At 37.5% G+C, this 19,966-nt stretch overlaps 2 protein-coding genes across 6 annotated transcripts in view; one reads left to right on the forward strand and one right to left on the reverse strand.

Annotated features, from left to right (window-relative positions):
• The window catches only part of FAM114A1 (family with sequence similarity 114 member A1), a 73,858-nt gene extending 70,233 nt beyond the window's left edge, over positions 1-3,625 (reverse strand). For both annotated transcript variants that reach the window (XM_069068483.1, XM_069068475.1), the window contains exon 1: positions 3,482-3,625. The gene's annotated coding sequence lies outside the window, so the exon portion shown is untranslated. The remainder of the gene's footprint in view (positions 1-3,481) is intronic.
• TLR6 (toll like receptor 6) lies at positions 1,732-19,191 on the forward strand. 4 transcript variants are annotated; one of them, XM_069068450.1, is made up of 3 exons: positions 1,732-2,677; positions 8,830-8,958; positions 16,680-19,191. In XM_069068450.1, exon 3 carries the CDS (start codon positions 16,711-16,713, stop codon positions 19,126-19,128), a length of 2,418 nt encoding a protein of 805 aa, XP_068924551.1. In that variant the 5' UTR covers positions 1,732-2,677; positions 8,830-8,958; positions 16,680-16,710; the 3' UTR covers positions 19,129-19,191. The 4 variants fall into 4 exon arrangements, with proteins under 4 accessions (XP_068924551.1, XP_068924543.1, XP_068924567.1 ...); XM_069068442.1 differs by lacking the exon at positions 1,732-2,677 and adding an exon at positions 3,583-3,701; XM_069068458.1 differs by lacking the exon at positions 1,732-2,677 and adding an exon at positions 5,054-5,193.
• Positions 19,192-19,966: the final 775 nt, after the last annotated feature.

Consider the following 19,966-nt stretch of genomic DNA (forward strand, 5'->3'; position numbering starts at 1 on the left):
CTCTCTCTCTCCAATTGATATTGCTTGGCAGGTTGGCCATAGGAATGCTAGCATATGAGGGATATGAACTGGGAGCAAACTCGGCATATGAAAGTACAAGACCTATTTTTCTCCAAAGACAGTAAAACAATTGCAGATACTCCTGAAATCTCCAACTGATAACTTAAAATATCCTTTGCTACCACATAAGAAATGGCTATCAATGGAAATTTTAGAAAGATTGACAATGGAATTGAGGAGCTGACAATTTATAGCTGGAGACGATGCTTCCTTAAATGGTGAGCAATAAAAATCTGGGCAATTGGATAGTCTGACTCAAAATAACAGAGTTCATTGCTTCAAATCTCAGCTGAGGTATAACCTTCTGAGTTAGACCTTTCCTGATTCCCCCAAGGGATAGTGTTCCTTCCTTTCAAAATTGGGGCAGCCATGTTGTTGGCAATAAAGATCCGAACTTGGAGCCAGGAAACCTGGGTTCAAATCCTGCATTTGGAATATAATCATTGTATAATTCTGAGCAAGTTACTTATCAGTCCTCTAGGTAAACTCTGTATGACTATAAACTATAGATAAGGTGTCTACCTGTGTTGGTGGAGGAAATTGCCTTATCTAGGAGGTCTCTGTAGCGATGAAATCACAGTTTCAGTCCTTGTCTTTTATTTACTTTGCATATACTTAACTATATGTATATATTGTTTCCCTCAATACAGCATCTTTGGCAAGGATTGTTTCATTTTTGACTTTGTATCTCTAGTGCCTGGTGTGTGGAACATGGCACTTAATGAATACTTCTTAATTAATTGAGTATAGGGAAAGAAATTGTTAGAGACATAGTATTGCATAGCGGATAGAGGGTCAATTTTAAGTTTGAAGTTAGGTTGAAGTTCTTGAACCTAGGTTCAAGTCTTTTGACACTTATTGTGTGACTATGGCCACTAAAATTCTCAGGGACCTACTAAATTCTTTAAGACTGTAACTTACAGAATTGCTTCTTTTCTACTCTGAGAGTTCCCTGTACAGATGAAATAAAAGGTCTAGCATCTATAGACTCCACGCTGAAAAAAGGTGTGGGTGGTGGTGGTGGTAGAGGGGGGAGGATTAAGACTAAATCTTTTGTGTCCATTTAATTGATACCAAGGATTACCCTTCAGACCTTAACTTGTATTAACTAGTACTCCCCCAATTTTATCAGTGAAATTCCTAATTGTAGAACCAAATTTGCTACAGTAAGTAGCTAATTATACTACAAACTGAAGAGGGGTAAGAAAAGAGAAGAAGATACCTGATCCCTTCTCCTTCGTGCCAGCTATATATATATATATACTTCCCACATGCAAGAAAGTACCAGTTCTGGGCAACTGATATTAACCTCTCAACCAATTTTTACTTTTCCCCTTCTAGGGACCAATGTAACACACACACACACACACACACACACACACACACACACAATTTTTAAGGTTACATTAATTATGATAAGAAATACTGGCACTTCCAAAAGAATCACAATTAAAATACAAAAGTGTTTCTGATGACAGTGACTGCAGAAATGATACAGTGATGGCTTTATAGGAAGGCACACAGGAAAGCAACAGTCTCTACCCCACCTTTTAAATAGTAACCCATTTGTTCCTTGATACTTGAAATTGTGCCATTAGAAATTTCTTTGCTTAGCTTAAAATGTATACCTTGGTACAGGGATTCTTAATTTTTTTTGTATCATTGTACCTCTTTGGCACCTGGAGAAGCCTACAGAACCTTTCTCAGAATAAAGTTTTAAAATGCATATAATAAAATACATAGGATGGCTAAAGAGACTAATTATATTTAAATATAGTTATAATTTTTTTTAAGTCTACAGGCCCCAGGTTAAGAACATCTGCCTTAGTATGAATAAAGGTATCAGAACTTTTCCTAAGAGCAGGTTTTAATAGAAGAAAGGAGATTGAGAGCACTAAGTGAAGGTTAGGGCCACTGAAGGATAAGAACAGATGAAAAACAGGAGCATACAATGGAGAGTGCTAGATTTGTAGTCAATGGACTTGGGTTCACATTCCAAATTCTGGCACTTACTACCTTTTATGATCTTTGTCAAGTTACTTATGATTTCTGGGCCCTAGTTTCATTATATTTACAAAATGAGATGATTGGACTTTATAATCTCTAAAGTCTGTTCCGGTCCTAAATCTATGATCCTTTGATGCACAAAGGAGACACTGACAGCATATTTTTGAAAAGTTTGTCTAATTCACAATTTTGTTTAGGACTGGCATAATATTCACACACATATACGCACATAGTTATGTATATACACACAGACATATACACACATCTTTTGCATCCCTCAGCATTATCTGGCTGAGAATTCCTTGTTGGGGAAGGGTGGGAACAGACCAGCAGAGTGGCAAGGAAATCTATGAAGAAGATTCTCCACGAAAACCCTTAAGCAGCTTTCAGTATCCTGGAGAAGGAATAGGGTGGGAGTTGGCAGCAGGAAGGCCCTACCTGACCAAAACTTCCGGCAGAGAGGGAATTTCCAGAGAAAATAAATAGTTCCAAAGAAAGCCTTGCTCTAAGACATCCCAGAAATATTCATCAGATCCCAGAGCAAATTTGATGGGGAGACGAAGGCTCTACGAGGCCAGTGACAGCAAGCAGTGTCTATTCTGACAAAGAGGTGAGCTGTAGAGAAGGGCCATGAGGTTGAAAAGCAAACAAAAGACCCCAAAGTCTGACCACAGAAGCCCGAATATGTCCCGGAGCGAAACCTGCTTAACTTTTCCTCCTGCCTCTTCCCAGGCTCTCCTTTCCTCCCCTTCAGCAATCAAGGTCTCTTTGGTTCTACTAACACCTGTTGTCTCTCGCCTGCGGGCTAGAAGCAGGGAAAATTTGTAAAACTCTCCTCCAATAGAGAGTTTGGAAATGGCGTGGACCGGAGAGGCTGGGATGGACATTGTAGACTAGTGGGCAAAGGAGATCCGGGGTGCGTGTTTCTGCCTGGTTATTCACAAAAAACTCCCGCTCACCAGAGGGTGTAGAGCTGAAAGAAATACGGCTCTGCTATCACCTTTGCCCTAGCCTTCCCTTCCTTAGACCTTGATCTTAATTATCCTTTATAGAAAGTCTGAGCCTCAACACCGGGAGCATCCCCGTTCTTGCCCAGGTACCCTAGCTACCCTGCCAGGCACAGAGATGTGACAGCAACAAACTCCCTGCCGTTGAGGCCATGCCAATGGCATGTAACAAATGGCAAAGTTTCGTGCCCGGTTCGGCGCCAGAGTCTCTGCTGCCACTGACCAGATACCCCACCCCTGGCCCTCCGACTGTCCCCAGCCCCGGTGCGTCTGGGACTTGGCACCCAGGCTCCTGCCAAAGGCCTGGAGCATCGGGGAATAAGGAAGCGTGAACCAGTGACCTCCTCTCTGGGAGCGAGAGAAAGAAAAGGAAGAAAGAAAAAGAAAGGGAGCTTTGGGCTCCTTACCGCTCAGGCCGGCCGAGCTGGTCCCCCGAGCGCCCCCTGGCCCTTCCCCTCCCCGCCACGTCGGCAGGGCCTGGGAGAAGCAGGGAGGACCCGGAGGGGGCGGGGCAGGGGTGGGGCCATGCGCGGTCGGGGTCTGAATGGGGCAGCCGGCTCCGCCTCGAAGCAGCCTCCAGCCTTAAGTGAAAACCCTGCCCCGCCAGCCTAAGGAAGCCCTAATACGGTAAGTGGGAGTCAAAGAGCTAGAAGGGAACTCAAAGGCCATCTGGTTCAAGCTCTTCCCAACCCCTGTGGACCAAACCTTCCCCAGCTGTCCAACTTCCCTAAAGCCCTCATACTTTCGTTTTAGTTCCTGTGATTCCTAGTGAGTTTGTTAGAAACCTAGACGGTGGGAGTGAAGTACTCTTTCCGCTCTCTGCCCCTCCTTGCCCCCATGAGATCCCTAAAGGATCTCTGTCTGTCTGTCTGTCTGTCTCTCTTCCTCCTTTCTTTCCTTCCCTGGGAGGTGAACTTAAATTAGGTCAAACCAGCTGACTAATGGCAGAACCCTAGGACTAGAACCCGACCCTCCTGCTTTCCCACTTCAGTATTCTTTCCACTGTATCATGTCCCATTTGGAAATTTTGCTTAATAAACTGTAACTCTTAGTTATCTTTTCCTTGAACCTTTTCTATAAATTTGCTTCTTCCTTTCCATGTGTAAAAAATACTAATAATTTTTAAATGCCCAGCTAGATAGAGCACAGAAAAATACTGCAATCAATTTCACTCGAGGTTGGGAAATAACCCATTTTGTTATTATGCCTGATTTTGGTTGGGGAGTGTCCCTCCAGAGCAGGAAAATGCTGTATTTTAAATCTTAGGAAACAAAAGTGAAAGGATATCTTAGAACCTCATTACTGCTGCAGAAAAGTAATAAGGGTAATGTTTTTGTTAAATTCTGCTTATACTTAGAAGAACGTCCTTCAATCTGACCCAGATATAGAGGTATAAGCAAGTTGCCAGTGTGACATTCTAAAGCAATGGATTGTTTTTGCCAGAATTTAAACTCCTTGAGGGTATGGACAGTTTGGTTTTTGTCTTTGCGATCTGAGCACCTTGTACAGTATAAGTGCTTGATAAAATGCTTTCTGAGTATAATTGATTTTGGTATGTGACATCTCTCAGGTTCAGCATTTTACATTCATACCTGTTGTCTACCAAGTATATCTATCTAGATAGATATATAGACATAGATAAATGTATATATAGAGATATACATATATATATAGATATGTATATATGCCTATATATATCTGTGTGTGTGTGTGTGTGTGTGTGAGAGAGAGTGAGAGTGTGAGAGAGAGAGAGAGAGAGAGAGAGAACTATATTATTTGTTCAGGGTGGCCCCGTGGGTGCCATAAGAGCATTGCCAAGAATGATTTTTTTTTGGTTGAGGATTTAAAATCCTTTCAAATTTCTTGCCAACTGTAAATTAGCTCCTTTTAATCAAAAAAGGAGTTGGAATAAGAGTGACCCATTTCTTTGTCTTTGTCTTTGGTATTGGTCTACTTGGTCCTCTTCCAGAATGAAGGAAAAACCACAATTGGAGCATGGTCTGGGTAAACACTCCCTACCTATTGATTACTGGATCTATGAGGTTCAGGATCAGTAGTTTCTAGACTGTACTCCTGAAAGAACCAACTCATGATGGAATTTGAACTGTTTCCACGTAAGGTATGGTGTTTCTCCTCTTTCCACAGTGTGCACACCTTCAGATAGACAGTGTATTTTGCTATTTTCATCCAAACTTTGATCCTCTTCTTCTAGCATCCAATGATATCAGAGGAAAACAATCTGTTTGGAAAGATAATAAAGAATAAAATCCATCAAAACAAACTTTTGTGTCTGTCGGTATTTTTACTTTGTTATGCCTTTATGTGGCAAAATCTCATTTAATTCAGTTATACTATTTTATCAAAATACTTTTCTATTGCCTGTCCTTGATACCTACTGTTTACATGATGATCTAATTTGCTGCACCAACCTACCACAAGAGTGTTACCCTTATTCCTTTATAGGAGTTTTAGTTTGTAATGAGTTTTTAACATATACAGAAATGCCCCTTCTGTAGGATTAATTTTTTTCTTTTTAAGAAAAGTCCAGTGTCCCAAGAAATCTCAAAAAATAAAATATATACCATTTTCTCAAATAGGTTTACTTTGCCCTACAGATGCTAGCCTCTCTTAACTCAATCCTGATATGCTATGAGAACTGCTAAAAAGGCCAATCTGTTTCTTGCTGCCACCTGCAGAGAAATGAGAAGCCTCTTACATTTTTATGAGTAAGAATGAATGAGAGGAAGAAGCTAAGCCTTGGTCCTCCTAATAAATGCATAAGTGATGAAGCCCAGCTGCAGGGTATTGTGTGTGTGTGTGTTTTTTTTTATTAGTGACCTTAGGAAAATCACTTAAAATTTTGTTTCTCTATAAAACTGGGAAAATACTGATTAGTAAGATTGATTATTGAATGGTCACTCAACTAAAATATAAAGTCCTATGTGCAGTAAAACCTTAATTGGGATGCTTAAAATATTTTGTTTAATTTACTTTTCAGGCAAACTAGACATCTCTTGATTTTGACCTTTGTTCATCTCAAATTCAACAAACATTTTAAATGACCTACTGTGTGCAGAGGTTCTGCTAAATAGGATGTGGTTCCTATTACTTAGTAGGGGAGATAAGATGCATGTAATTATTATAATACAAAATTATAGGTTGTATAAAATGCCATTTCTTATAGGGAGAAAAGATACTGACCAACTCTGGTAATCGTAGTAGACTTCACAGAGGAGGTACCATTTGATTCAGGCTCTAAGGGGTGGGGAGGATTTCAAAATGGTTGGATACTAAAGATGTAAGCAATAATGTGAGCAAAGGCATGGGGGAAGGGAAAGCATTGAGCATTTAGTGGAGGTGAAGTCTAATTTGTCTGGAGTGAAATATATGGAGGGAAAATGTATGAGCTGAGAATGGAAAGTTGAGATGCCACTAGATTGTGGAAGACCTTAAACATCAGTCTAAAGAGTTTAATGTTTATTTAAGAGGCAATCTGGAGACAGTCAAGGGTTTCCAGCAGTAGAATAACATGATCAGATCTCTGAATGAGAAAGAAATGTGACAGCAAGATAAAGAATAAAAATCTTTTCAGAGTGTGTTGGTATTGAAAAGAACTGGTCCTTTCTTGAATGATTCAGGATTTTGCAGTGCCTCTAGCCAACCTTCTGAACTGGTTGTATAGTACTGTAAATTAAGTGCAGAAGGGATAGTATATTAGGATAAAATATGTAGAGATCTTTGGAGAAATACTGCAAGATACTTAAAAAAAAACACTATCTTGTTTTGTTATCATATGTCTCTGTCTTCTAAAATGGGGCATAGGAAAAAATTCTAGTTGATTAAGGGTTCCAGGAAATCAAAATTTTGCTGAAATGCTGAGCAGTTATAATAAATCAAGGAAAGGCCAGTCCCCTACTCCAGAACACTCAGGCTGCCCAGTATGAGGACAATTTAAAATCCATTCTCCATAAAATCCATACCTCTCTTAGATAAATGTTGCCCCAAGAATATTTATCTTTGAGAGGCTGAGGCTCTCCTCAACGCTGGGTCAAATATAGCAATTTACTTTCTGAGAAAAATTTTAAAATGTAATCATTTAAAGTCTGCTTCTGTTTAGTAGGAAAGAAGAGATGATGGTCTTTTTTTTTTTTGCCTGACACAAGTTTCTACCCAAATTAACCATTTTAACCTTATAAGATCCATAAAACTATATATTCTGAGCTAGAAGTAACCTTACAGGTCATTTAGTACAGTGGTGTCAAATAGAAACAGTTGCACATTGACTTATAAAACCACAAATTCACATTATATTGTATTGCATTTTTATCTATTTTGTTAAATGTTTCCCAATTACACTTTAATCTGGTTCCCACTCAGCTGCCAGTTTGACACTTTTAACCTAGTCTAACTTCTTATTTTGCAGATGAAAGTACTGAGGCCTGGAGAAGTGATACATTGCTCACAGGCAATAAGGGCTAAAGCCCAGATTCAGTTGTAGGTCCCCTGACTCTAAAGCCAGTTTCTTTCACTAATAATTATAGCTTTCAGTTAAAGAAATTGACTTAACACATTCTGCATACCATTCCCTTGTTATGTATTTTGAGGCATAGATTGTACGAGTACCTGAAATTTAAGCTAGAAGTGGTAGATGTGAGGGATATACTGGAGCAAGCTCAAATCAGCTAGAGAGAGCTGATTGTTAAATTTTCAATTACAATATTTCCACCTTGAAAACTGGCAAACACTACACATCAGGGTTTGATTTATTAATTTACTGACTGGCAAAATTTAAGAACATGATGAAGAAAATATAAATAATGAAGATTAAGTGGATTACACTGTTAGTACATTTCCTCCTCCCCTCTCTCTCCCCCAGATCCACTTAGTAAACATTTACCATCATACCCCTGGCAAATATCTCTTTACTCAGCTTTTCAGTTTCTCAGAGTAGCAGATTAAATTTTCTCCTTAGGTCTGGGAAGTCACAAATAGTTCACAAGACTCCTTTTCTTATTCTCCCCTATATGTTTCAACTTACTAGTTGAAAATGTAGTTTTATAGAAAAATTGTCGTGCCGACTATACAGAAAGATATAACAATACATTGTCCCTCATTAATCTATTGAGATCCCTGAAACAAGCACATTGTTATTATATTCTTGTAGTAAACAGGGCATTTTAAATGACATCCTCTACCTCAAAAAATCAGTCCTGAACAGAAGCACAACAAACAATTCTTGTGTCATGGGCAAACATCACCAAAAAAGTTTGGAAGCTATACAAATTCAGTTAGACTAAGATTATGGTGAGAGACCTTGGACCTTAGAACACAAGGTTTCATGTGGGAAGGCAGATCCTGGCCATCATCCCAGGATAGAGAGACAGGAACTACAGTTTAGCTACTGAGGGAGAGAGCAGGGTGACAACAGACCTGGGAGAAAGCCAACTAGAATGTGACCCTGGAATAAATTATCCTTGCTAACTAGGTACTAAACTCTGTTGTTTCTAGCTGTTAAAAGAGCTCAAGTGTTACAAGTGTCCAATACATTTTAGCACTCTGGGGGAAAGCTCTGATTACCCTCCCTTACTTTTATGCCTATACTATGAGTAAGAGGCATGTATTGTTTATAGATGAATGTAAAGGCAATTCATTTATAAGGTGTAATTCCACTAAGGTTCAATAGATGGCACAAAACCCTTCAAGGTTTTATTTGGGTACTTTCTGTAGTTTGAACCAGTCATGTTTATATTTTTAGGGAAGTTAGAAGAAACTCTTCTTTTCCTCTGAAGAGGAATCCAGATAGGAGTGATTGCTTTTACACCTTTTCTCAAATCAAAACTATGAAAGATGAAGAAGGAAATGCTGGGGATTATGGAGGATTCAGGTAGGTTTTCTTTACAGTCTCTGTGTTACTTGAATTTAGGAAATTCAGTTGCTTTCCTCTGTTGACAGAGAAGAGGGTGTGTATATAATTGGGAGAAAAACAAATCCATTTATTCATTTTGCCTGATAACATTATCCTTGGGTTTGTTAGTCCTGCCTTCTCTCATCTCCTCTTGGTGTCCTCTTTCTTTATTCTATTGTCTTTTGTGATTTCTTAGAGCAGGTAGGTAATCTAGACACATAGCCCTCATCACATAGGACTTTGTGTTGCAGAAATCCATGTGTGGCTTATCTCCTCAAGTAGAAAGTAAACTTCCTATACATGTCTTGTTCAGCTTTGCAGTTGATACAGTGTGTAGTATTTTGCATGTAGTCAGTGCTTCTCAGTAAATATTTGTTAAGTGGATAAATGAGTGGTGGTTTCTCTTGAAGCATTTTTTAAATCACCTTTCTTTTTTTTTCCTTTTGATTGTACCTCCTTTTTCTTCTTGTTCTGTATCTTCTTCCATTATATCTATTGTTTCTCCCTCTGCTTACTTTTTTTGCCTAAAAAACCTCCCACTTTTTCCCAATCCTATTTTCTATTGTTTCCCTCCCCACCCTACTCAACTCCCTTGTTGTTTTCTTCCTCTTTCCTTGTAGTTAAAGTGTTGATGGTTTATGCTCTCATTTTTTTTTCTTAGACTTCAGGAACCAGTTGAATATAGACACATCCAAATGAACACTTGGTTTGCCATACAAGTAGTACTAGGTGAATGCATGCCATATTTCCTTAGAGAAGTCCAAGGTTTTGTTCTGTGCCACTTAGCCAGGTCTGAGCTGGTGAGGAGATATTCATGATGCCCCAGAATGGAAATTAGACTCAAAAAGGTTTAGGGGACTAAAGTAAATAAAATAAAATACATAAAAAAGCTATCTCTTGTTATCAGACGCATAAAAATTCAAAATGCAAAGCAGAGCCATTGTCAGGATATAAAGCAGAAAGTCCTAAAACCAAGAAATCTGATTGTGTTAGAGTGTTTCTGGCAGATTTGTCAATGAAAAAAAGTAGTGAGTGATAGCTGGTGTCCAGTATCAGAGAAGTGTGTTGGCAGCAGAAATCTGGGCCAGGATGGAAGCCAAGAATTTCTAAGTCAGGCTGACTGAGGACCTGACTGCCTTCCCCCATTTTGATTAACAATGACTGCTGAATTTGACCTTTGTTGCAGTGGACCAATGAGGGGCCCTCTGTTGCTCTGTGTTACCCATCTCTATATAGAAATGTCTTATTTAGATGCTCTCAGAGACAACAGTTAGCTGTTGGAGCGTTTTGAGAAAACCATTATTAGGTTATTATAAGGTTATTAGGCTTGTGCTTTATGAAAATTACTTTGGCATCTATGGAGTGATAGGAGAGGGATGCGGATAGAGGCAGGGAGATAATGACAAAACCAAAATCACCACACTTCTGGTTAATTAACATTTATTAAACATTTTCTTTGAGTCCAACACTGTACTAACTGGGGTACAGATGTGTGGTACCCATAATTTAACTGATCTGTGATCTCAAATTAGTGGTAGAGACTATAGCTTATTCCTGCTCCTCCCTCAACCCTTAGATCACCCTTGTCTATGTCCTTCCACAACATGTCCATGGAAGGAGGAGAAGGGGAAATAAGCCCACTGACCATGCTGAGACCCTTCTTTCTGTTCTCCTGACATGGTCTAGATATCAATTGAGCATCCAGTCTATCTGTTACTTCCTGGTCTACACTCATGACTAGCTCCCAGTTTCCTCTGGTTATGTATCTTGTACACTACATGCTATTCTTTATGCAATTCCTCTTGCTCAATTCTTCGTTGGTAATAACCACACCCTGTGCCTCTTCATTTCCTTTTTGGTGATCCTTAACTTTAATTTTTGGAGACCTAGAATGGAACTTAATATTCCCTGTATAGCTCATTAAACAAACAAACAAACAAAACCTAGTTACAATTCTGCTTAATGTTGCTAGTCACAAAACTACCATCAGCATCTTCTCCTGAAGGTTAATAAAGTGTAGTGGAAAGGGGCTGATTTTGGTGCCAGAGGACCTTGGGTTTGAATCCTACTTAGACTAACTACAAATTCTGCTGCTGCTGATTATAGCTAGCACTTAAATAATACTTTAAGATTTACAAAGCGCTTTACAAATACCATCTTATTTGAGCTTCACAACAACCTTGGGAGATAAAGGCTACCATTATCTCCATTTTACAGATTAAAAAAAACAGACATAGAGAAGTTGTGACTTGTTGCGGTTATACAGTTAGTTAGTATCCAAGGCAAGATTTGAGTTCTGGTCTTCCTAAGTCCAAGTCTGTGTAGTGTTTCTCTGTGCAGCAGAGTGGCTTACACTCAATATGTCTCTCTTGGCATGTCATATTTGGAGGTATATGAGTAGACCAATGATGAGTGGACCAGGACTCTATGATCCTACAACCATCATGAATGCAGAAATTCTAGCATATTGTCAGAAAGAAGGATGGTGTAAATTATTAGCCTTTTACCTACTATCATTTTTTTCTATCTATACTATGGCATGATTTATGTTTTGGTGAACTCTTAAGATGATATGCAACAGGCTCAGTCTGGCTAAGTGCATGCAGAAGCCACAAAGTGAAAAGGTTCTGTCCAACAGGAACCTGATTCCAAGATCAGCTTATGGAATATGATCAGTTACTTTAAAAAAAGACTAACTAAAGACTACTTTTAAAAAAGACTACTTTAACATTTAAATGTTAAATGTTAGACATTTAAAATGTTTCCACATTTTTGAATTGTGGAAAGACTTTTCATACGTTATACTTAGACAAAGAAATTAAATGGAATTATGCATAAATGAGTATAAAGTGATTACCTCTGGTATTGACAGGTTTGAACTTGTACTCCCTAGGAACAGCCATAATTTTATGAATAATTATATTAATTACTGACTGTCCTTAATCTGTTGAAAGTTTTTGTTTATAGGAGCTTGTAGTAGCTTATTTTGGTTTTATTAAAATATTGACTGATTATAAACTAGTTGTAGAGAACAAGTGCTTTTGAAGAACTGAAAACTTTGCATATGTGACCTTGTGGGAAACCTCATAAGTTTCTTCATATATCATGTAGAGATTACATGGATATATTTGCAGATGTAAGGATGGTGGGATTTTTTTCTTAACATTTAAATATTAGCCCTACATATTGCATGACGTAGGAATTTCCCTAAGAGTTCCATACAATTAATTTACTTTAATTCTTAAGCAAAAGTGAATCTATTGAGAATATACACTAAATTATCTTGGAATGCATTTAGAATTATTTTAAATGTTTTCATTTGTAGTAGTCACTTACTAAGAAATTTGGTATTCTAATACTGTTGCAATCTAGTGATAAAAGATATTCTTAAGGACTTGCAAATTAGATCATCAACATCAACTTAGATGTTGAGAACAGAAAATGAAGGAGAACATTGTGTAACTACCCTACTCTTTCTTAGTGCGATACAATAAAAGTCTGAAATCAAAACTTTTCAGTGCATTGTTTTAAAGATTAGAAATAGCTACTTAAAATCGCTTAATTTACAACTATAATAAATGCATATTTATTATATTTTAAACCAATATTATGTTTGTTTTGTGTTTAAATTTCATTTTGGGGGCGGCTAGGTGGTGCAGTGAATAGAGCACCAGCCCTGGAGTCAGGAGGACTCAGTTCAAATTCAGCTTCAGACACTTAACACTTACTAGCTGTGTGACCTTGGGCAAGTCACTTAACCCCAATTGCCCTGCCTTCCCCCCTCCAAAAAAAAAAAACAAAAATAAAATAAAATAATCAGCAACACCACTGTTTTAAAACATAAATAAATAAATAAATGGATGAATGGATAAATAAATAAATTTCATTCCTAACTCTGAAAGGGACATTTAAAATTTCTAGACACACTAATCCTTGATTTTCTTTTGCCTTTTAGTAGTAAGTGTTTTATATGACAGATTCATGAAATTGATATTTTTTGCCATTTTTGAGGGTTAAAATGGCACTTGAAAGTTTTTTAAATTAATTTTATTTTTTTTTAGTAAACTGAATTCTGGTGAAAATTCTTTAATCTAAATTGCTGCCTTCTCTTCTCTAGTGGTTTTTAATAAATCATAGTCACTTCAAGTTTTAGTAAATATCCTTGTGATTTAATTGGCATTGGGAAGTTGAGGCAAGTATATATAAAGTGACTTTTTAGAGTTTTAAAATTGTCTAAATTATTTGAACACATTAAAATAAATACAACTTTACTTTTTTATAAAAAAATATATTAATGGATTCCGGTTTTGAATTCTTGCTGCTCTCTGTTTCTGTTTTATGCATTAACTCATCCCATTCATATTCACAGTTATGATTACTGTGTATTTTCCTCTATCTTCTGTTTCTTCCTCTCTTTTTATCCTATCCCTCCTCAAAAATCTATTTGGCTTATAACTACTGCCTCCCCTAATCCACCTTCTCTTTTATCACCTTCTCTGCTTTTCTTATTCCCTTCCCCTCCTATTTCCTTATTGGGTAAGATAGATTTCTATACACAACTGAGTATGTACATATATTCTTCCCTCTTTGAACCAATTATGATGAGAATGAAGTTCAAGCATTGCCCATTACCCTTCCCTCCCTCCCCATCTTCTCCTCTATTAAAAAACCTCTTCCTAGTGGTCTCTGTTATGTGAGAAAATTTTCCTCATTATACTTAGATTTCTTGGGTAGGTGATTTTTGATCTCTCTCCTTTGCCTTCTGGAATATCATATTCCAAGATCTGTTTTTTTTTTTTTTTTAGTGTTCCAACATAATCAACTCACACCCCTGCCCTCTATTTATGTAAATTCCTTTTAACTGTCCTAATAATGGTGAAGTTCTTTAGGGGTTACATGAATCATCTTTCCCTGTGGGAATGTAAACAGTTTAACCTCATTAAGTCCCTTATGCTTTCTCTTTCATGTTTTTATGCCTCTCTTGGTCTTTGTGTTTGAATGTCAAATTTTCTGTTCAGCTTTTCATCAGGAATGCTTGGAAGTCCTCTATTTCATTAAATATCCATCCCCTCCCCCTGAAGCATTATACTTAGATTTGTTGGGTAGGTGATTTTTGATCTCTCTCCTTTGCCTTCTGGAATATCATATTCCAAGATCTGTTCTTTTTTTTTTTTCTGGGGAAGCTACTAAATCTTGTGTGATCCTCACTGTGGTTCCATGATATTCCTTTTTGACTGCATGAAATATTTTCTCCTTGACCTGGGAGTTCTGGAATTTGACTGTAATATTCTGAGAGTTTTCATTTTGAGATCTTTTTTAGGAGGTGATTGGTAGATTCTTTTAATTTCTATTTTACCCCCTGGATCTAAGAGTTCAGCTGAGATACTGCCTTTAATCCATCATCTTGGCTCTACCCTCCCAGTTTTCCTTCATAATTTCTTAAATTATGATGTCTAAGCTTTAAAAAAAAAATCACTCCTTTCAGGTAGTATAATAATTTCTTAGTTATCTTTCTTTAATCTATTTTCCAGGTTGGTTGCTTTTCTGATAAGATATTTCACATTTTCTTATGTTTTTTCATTCTTTGGACTTTGTCTTATTGTTTGTTGATGCCTCATGGAATGGAGCCATTAGCTTCCACATGACCAATTCTAATTTTTAAAGGGCTCATTTTCTTCATTGAGCTTTTTAACCTTTTTTTTCCATTTGACCAATTCTGCTTTTTAAGGAGTTCTTTTTTCAGTGAATGTTTGTATCTCTTTTTTCCATTTGGCCTATTCTGCTTTCTTTTTGCTTTCTTTTTTTTTTATAGGGGACAAGATAGGGCAATTGGGGTTAAGTGACTTGCCCAGGGTCACATGGCTAGTTTGTGTGTGTGTGTGTGTGTGTGTGTGTGTGTGTGTGTGTTAAGTGTCTGAGGTTGGATTTGAACTCAGGTCCTCCTGACTCCAGAGCCAGTGCTCTATTCACTATGCCACTTAGCTGCCCCTGCCTATCCTGCTTTTTAAGGAGTTCTTTTCTCCACTGATTTTTTTTTTTGCCTCTTTTACTATTAGGTTAATTCTGCTTTTTGCAATGTTATTTTCTTCAGTATTTTATTGTGCCTCTTTTACTAAGCTGTTAATTCTCTTTTCATAATCTTCTTGCATCACTCTCATTTCTTTTACCAATCTTTACCACTCATTTCTTTCTTTAACACTTCAATTAGGCTTGGGTCCAATTAGCATTTTTCTTTGAGGCTTTGATTGTAGCTGTTTTTACATTGTTTCTTCTTCTGGGTTTGTGTCTTGGTCTTCCTGGCTACCATAGTAGCTTTTTATGGTAAAGTTCTTTTTTTGCTTTTTGCTAATTTTCCCAGTCAATTTTCTTGCCTTTGAATTTCATGTTAAAGTTGGGCTCTGCTCACCTGGGAGTGGGGAGGCATCATCCCAAACTTCAGGTTTTTTTCATAATGCTGTTTTCAGAGCTAGTTCTGGAAGCTTGCAAGTTTTTGATGTTTCCAAGGTGGTATGATGTAGCAAGAGATATGGTCACTGCTCTACTGGTCTGTGCTCTGGTCTTTACCAGGGTAGAACCCCTCATCTCCTTAAGCTTCAAGCACTGTCACTCTTTTTGGTCCTGGAACCATAACCAAGTCCCCTGTTTCCCTGCCACTGCAAACACTAATGCCCCTCTTGACCCTGGAACTGTGACCAGGTCCCATATTCTCCTGTAACCACAAGTGCTAACACTCCTTTGGGCCCTGAAACTCTAACCAGGGCACCTGCTTCCTCATGACTGACCACCTCTCTGCCCTTTTACTGTGACCCAGAAAGCAAAGATGCCATAGAGTTGTCGATCATTGTCAACTACATCCAGTGTTAGCACAGGGTACCCTCTGATCTCTTTCTGACCAGTTGTCTGAATCCTTTACTGTCTCTGGACTGTGAGCTCCTGAAGGTGATTCTGCTTCTGCTGCTATTGCTGCCACTACATGTGTGCATTCTGGCCTGCATTCCAGTGTCATAGACCCCTCCTGTGGACCTCCTAAGTTTTCTTAGGCCAGAAAAATGTCTCATCCTGACCTTTTGTTGGCTCTGCCACTCCAAAATTTTTGAGGCATTATTTTAAAACTGTTTGGAGGGGAATATTGAGAGAATTCAGCTGGGATGCTGCCTGTAATACACCATTTTGGCTCCATGCTCCCAAATTTGTAACTTTCAAATACAAAATAATAACTAGAACTAGTAACAGAATTTTTGTCATCTGCTCTGATAACCAGATAAGATTGATCTATAATTCTAGTAATATTCATTTATCTGGCATTGGTGGATAATTAGATAGTACAGAGAAATAAATTTCTAGATAACCGAAGATTATAATTTAAATATTGAATCTTTTCTTTTAAATGTTGACAATTGAAAGTGTCCAATTCAGGGCAACTAGATCCCTACCAGTGAGAAATCCATTATCCTCTGAAGCCCTTCTCCACCTCAATTTTTCTATACACAGAACAGGGATACCAATACCTTTGGTCTCTACCTAACAAGGTTCCTGTGGAAATCAAATGAGCTAGGGTATTGTAGGTACTTTGTAGGCTTTAAATTGCCATATAAACACCAACCATTATTGTATTAGATGGGATGGGAGTAACATACCCAAACTTTATCATTATGAATTAGTATTCATTTAACATATATGTCATATGGATTTTGTTCTAGAATGTGAACCTGTATTAAAATACTCTGAAGAATGGGAGTGACCTTCAAAGATGTCCACCGCAACACTATGGCTAATCCCAGGACACTAATCATCAGAACATTTCATTTTGTTCACATCTTTATGTTGATCCTCGGAAGTAGAATCCAACACTCTTTGGAAAATGAATTTGTGAGCAACTATTCAAACAACTTTCTCAGTCATGTTCCAAGACTCCTATCATCAAAAACAACAGTCTTAGATCTGTCACTAAACAATATAACTGGGCTTCAGATTGAAGACTTCAAACATCTACCAAAGCTGAGAGTTTTAAAACTTTCTCATAATAGGATCCAGCACCTTGATATCAATGTGTTCAAATTCAACCAGGATCTGGAATACTTGGATTTATCCCACAATAAGTTATGGAAGATTTCGTGCCATCCTTTCCTGAATCTCACATATTTAGATCTCTCATTCAATGAATTTGAAGCCCTCCCCATCTGTGAGGAATTTGCCAACATGTCCCAACTAGATTTCCTGGGGCTAAGTGCTGCAAGAATACAAAAATCAGACTTACTACCAGTTCACCATTTGAATCTAAGTAATATTCTACTAGACTTAGAAAGATTTTATGGGAAAAAAGACAAATGGGAGAGTTTTCCAGTTTGGGGCACAAAGATGCTACAGATTATCTTCCCTCCAAATAGGGCATTCTCTGTTCGATTGGATATGTCAGTGAACAACTTAAGAAGTTTAGAACTAACTAATGTTAATTTGGATGATGATAATTGCTTAATTTTTGCTGATTTTTTATCAAAAGTAATTAGTAATTTAAGATTTCTGAATCTTACCATCTATCATATTGAAACTACTTGGAAATGCTTTGTGGAAATTCTTCAATTTCTTTGGCACAAACCCACAGAATATCTTGATATTTACAACTTAACATTGGTGAAAGAAATTGATCATGAATCATTTACATATTATGAAACTCCACTGAAAGGACTAAAAATAGAATTTCTTACCCTCAAAGTTTATATATTTTCACAAAGCGATTTGTATCGTATCTTTTCAGATATGAACATAAAAATGTTAACACTATCGAATACCCGTATGTTGTATATGCCTTGCCCTTCTAACCCTAGCCCATTTCAGTATTTGAACTTTGCTAACAGTCTTTTGACAGAGGGTCTTTTCCAAGACTGTAAAAACTTAAACCTCTTACAAACGCTTATTTTACAGAAGAACAAATTTAAACACCTGTCCAAAATATCTCAAATGACAGAGACAATGAAGTCTCTGAAACATCTGGATTTAAGCCAGAATTCCATCAGTTATGATAATAAAGGAAAATGCAGTTGGACTGAAAGTCTATTATTCCTAAATTTGTCTTCCAATGAGCTCACTGACTCTGTCTTCAGATGTTTACCTCCCTATATCACAGTGCTTGATCTACACAGAAACAATATCAGGATTATCCCTAAAGATATGTCCAATCTGGAAACTTTGCAAGAACTAAATATTGCTTTTAATTATTTAACTGATCTTCCAGGGTGCAGTACCTTTAGTAGCCTTTCTGTATTGGTCATCAGATATAATTCAGTTTCCCATCCATCTACTCATTTCTTCAACAGCTGTCAGAATATTAAATCCCTACAAGCAGGAGACAACCCATTCCTGTGTACCTGTGAGCTAAGAGAATTTAGGGAAAATATGGCCACATTATCGAACAAAGTAGTAAGTGGATGGCCGCATTCATATAAATGCACTTTTCCAGATATCTATAAGGGAACACAGTTAAAGGATTTTCACTTGTCTTCCTTCTCATGTAATTTAGTTCTGTTGGTTATCACTATTGTCATCATTGGCTTAGCTCTACTAATTATTACAGCTTTTTTGTGCATCCACTTTGACTTGCCATGGTATCTGAGGATGATATTTCAGTGGACTCAGACACGACACAGATCTAGGAACATCCCCATAGACCAACTTGAGAGAACATTCCAGTTTCATGCTTTTATTTCATACAGTGAGCTCGACTCTGCTTGGGTGAAGCATGAGATGCTTCCAAACCTAGAGGATGAAGACATAAGGATTTGCCTTCATGAGAGAAACTTTGTCCCTGGAAAGAGTATTATTGAAAACATTATCAACTGTATAGAGAAAAGCCACAAGTCCATCTTTATTTTGTCCCCCAACTTCATTCAGAGTGAGTGGTGCCATTATGAGCTTTACTTTGCTCACCACAAACTTTTTCATGAAGGTTCAGGTAACTTAATCCTTATCTTATTGGAACCCATCCCACAGTGCAGCATTCCTGCCCGGTATCACAAGCTGAAAGCTCTCATGGCACAGAGAACTTATTTGGAATGGCCCAAGGAAAAGAGTAAGCAGGTATTCTTTTGGGCTAACATCAGAGCAGCATTTAATATGAAATTGGCATTAATTGAAGAAGACAATGACATTTAGATAATTTGAAATTTTTCACCATATAAAATTACTGTGAATCAAATATATTTTGTATCTACTTAATTGTGTGACTTGCTTGATGTTTTTATGTCTGTAGCAATATTATAGTTGATTTCGTATTGTTTATTTAGTTTAATGAGGTTGATCTGGACCTAAGATTTAAGTGACATAGGGAACTCAATCTACATGTTGTTTGGGAGCTCCTTAGAGACTAAGCAACTGGCTTGTGGTCACACAGTATTTTTCAAAGTTGGGACTTGAATCTAGGCCATCCTGTCTCTGAGGCTCTCTATCTACTACACATTTCCCCTGAGATTTCATTTAACACTTTAAAAAGTCTGTGATTTTGATAGTGTGAGTAATACTATCTCTACTGGTGCAGATTCCAGTTCTATCATTATTTCTTAATACATATGACCTCTCCATATTTTTCATAAAGACTTCACAGTATATACCCAGAAGGTTTCTGATTTTCCTGTTAGTGTCTGGGGGCACCAGTGTGTCACTAACAGTGTACTTTCAATGTCTCTTATTTTCACTCCATGACACACACCCACCTCCTTTTTCATTCAAACATATCCTGAGTAAAGTATTTTATGCAGGGTAATTGGGGTAAAGTGACTTGCCCAAAGTCACACTTACTAATTGTGTCACCTTGGGCAAGTCACTTAACCCCAATTACCCTGCCTTCCCCCCTCCAAAAAAGAAAAAAAATGGTTTTATTAATGAAAAGGGCAAAATCACCACCAATGAAGAAGAAATTAAAGCAATTCTTAGGAAATATTTTGCCCAGTTATGTGCCAATAAATCTGACAATCTTAATGGAATGGTTGAATAT

Source organism: Petaurus breviceps, unplaced genomic scaffold (assembly GCF_028583685.1).
Source record: "Petaurus breviceps papuanus isolate PSGF00001 unplaced genomic scaffold, PetGlider_PUasm1.0 140, whole genome shotgun sequence".
Classification (NCBI taxonomy): Eukaryota; Metazoa; Chordata; class Mammalia; order Diprotodontia; family Petauridae; genus Petaurus; species Petaurus breviceps.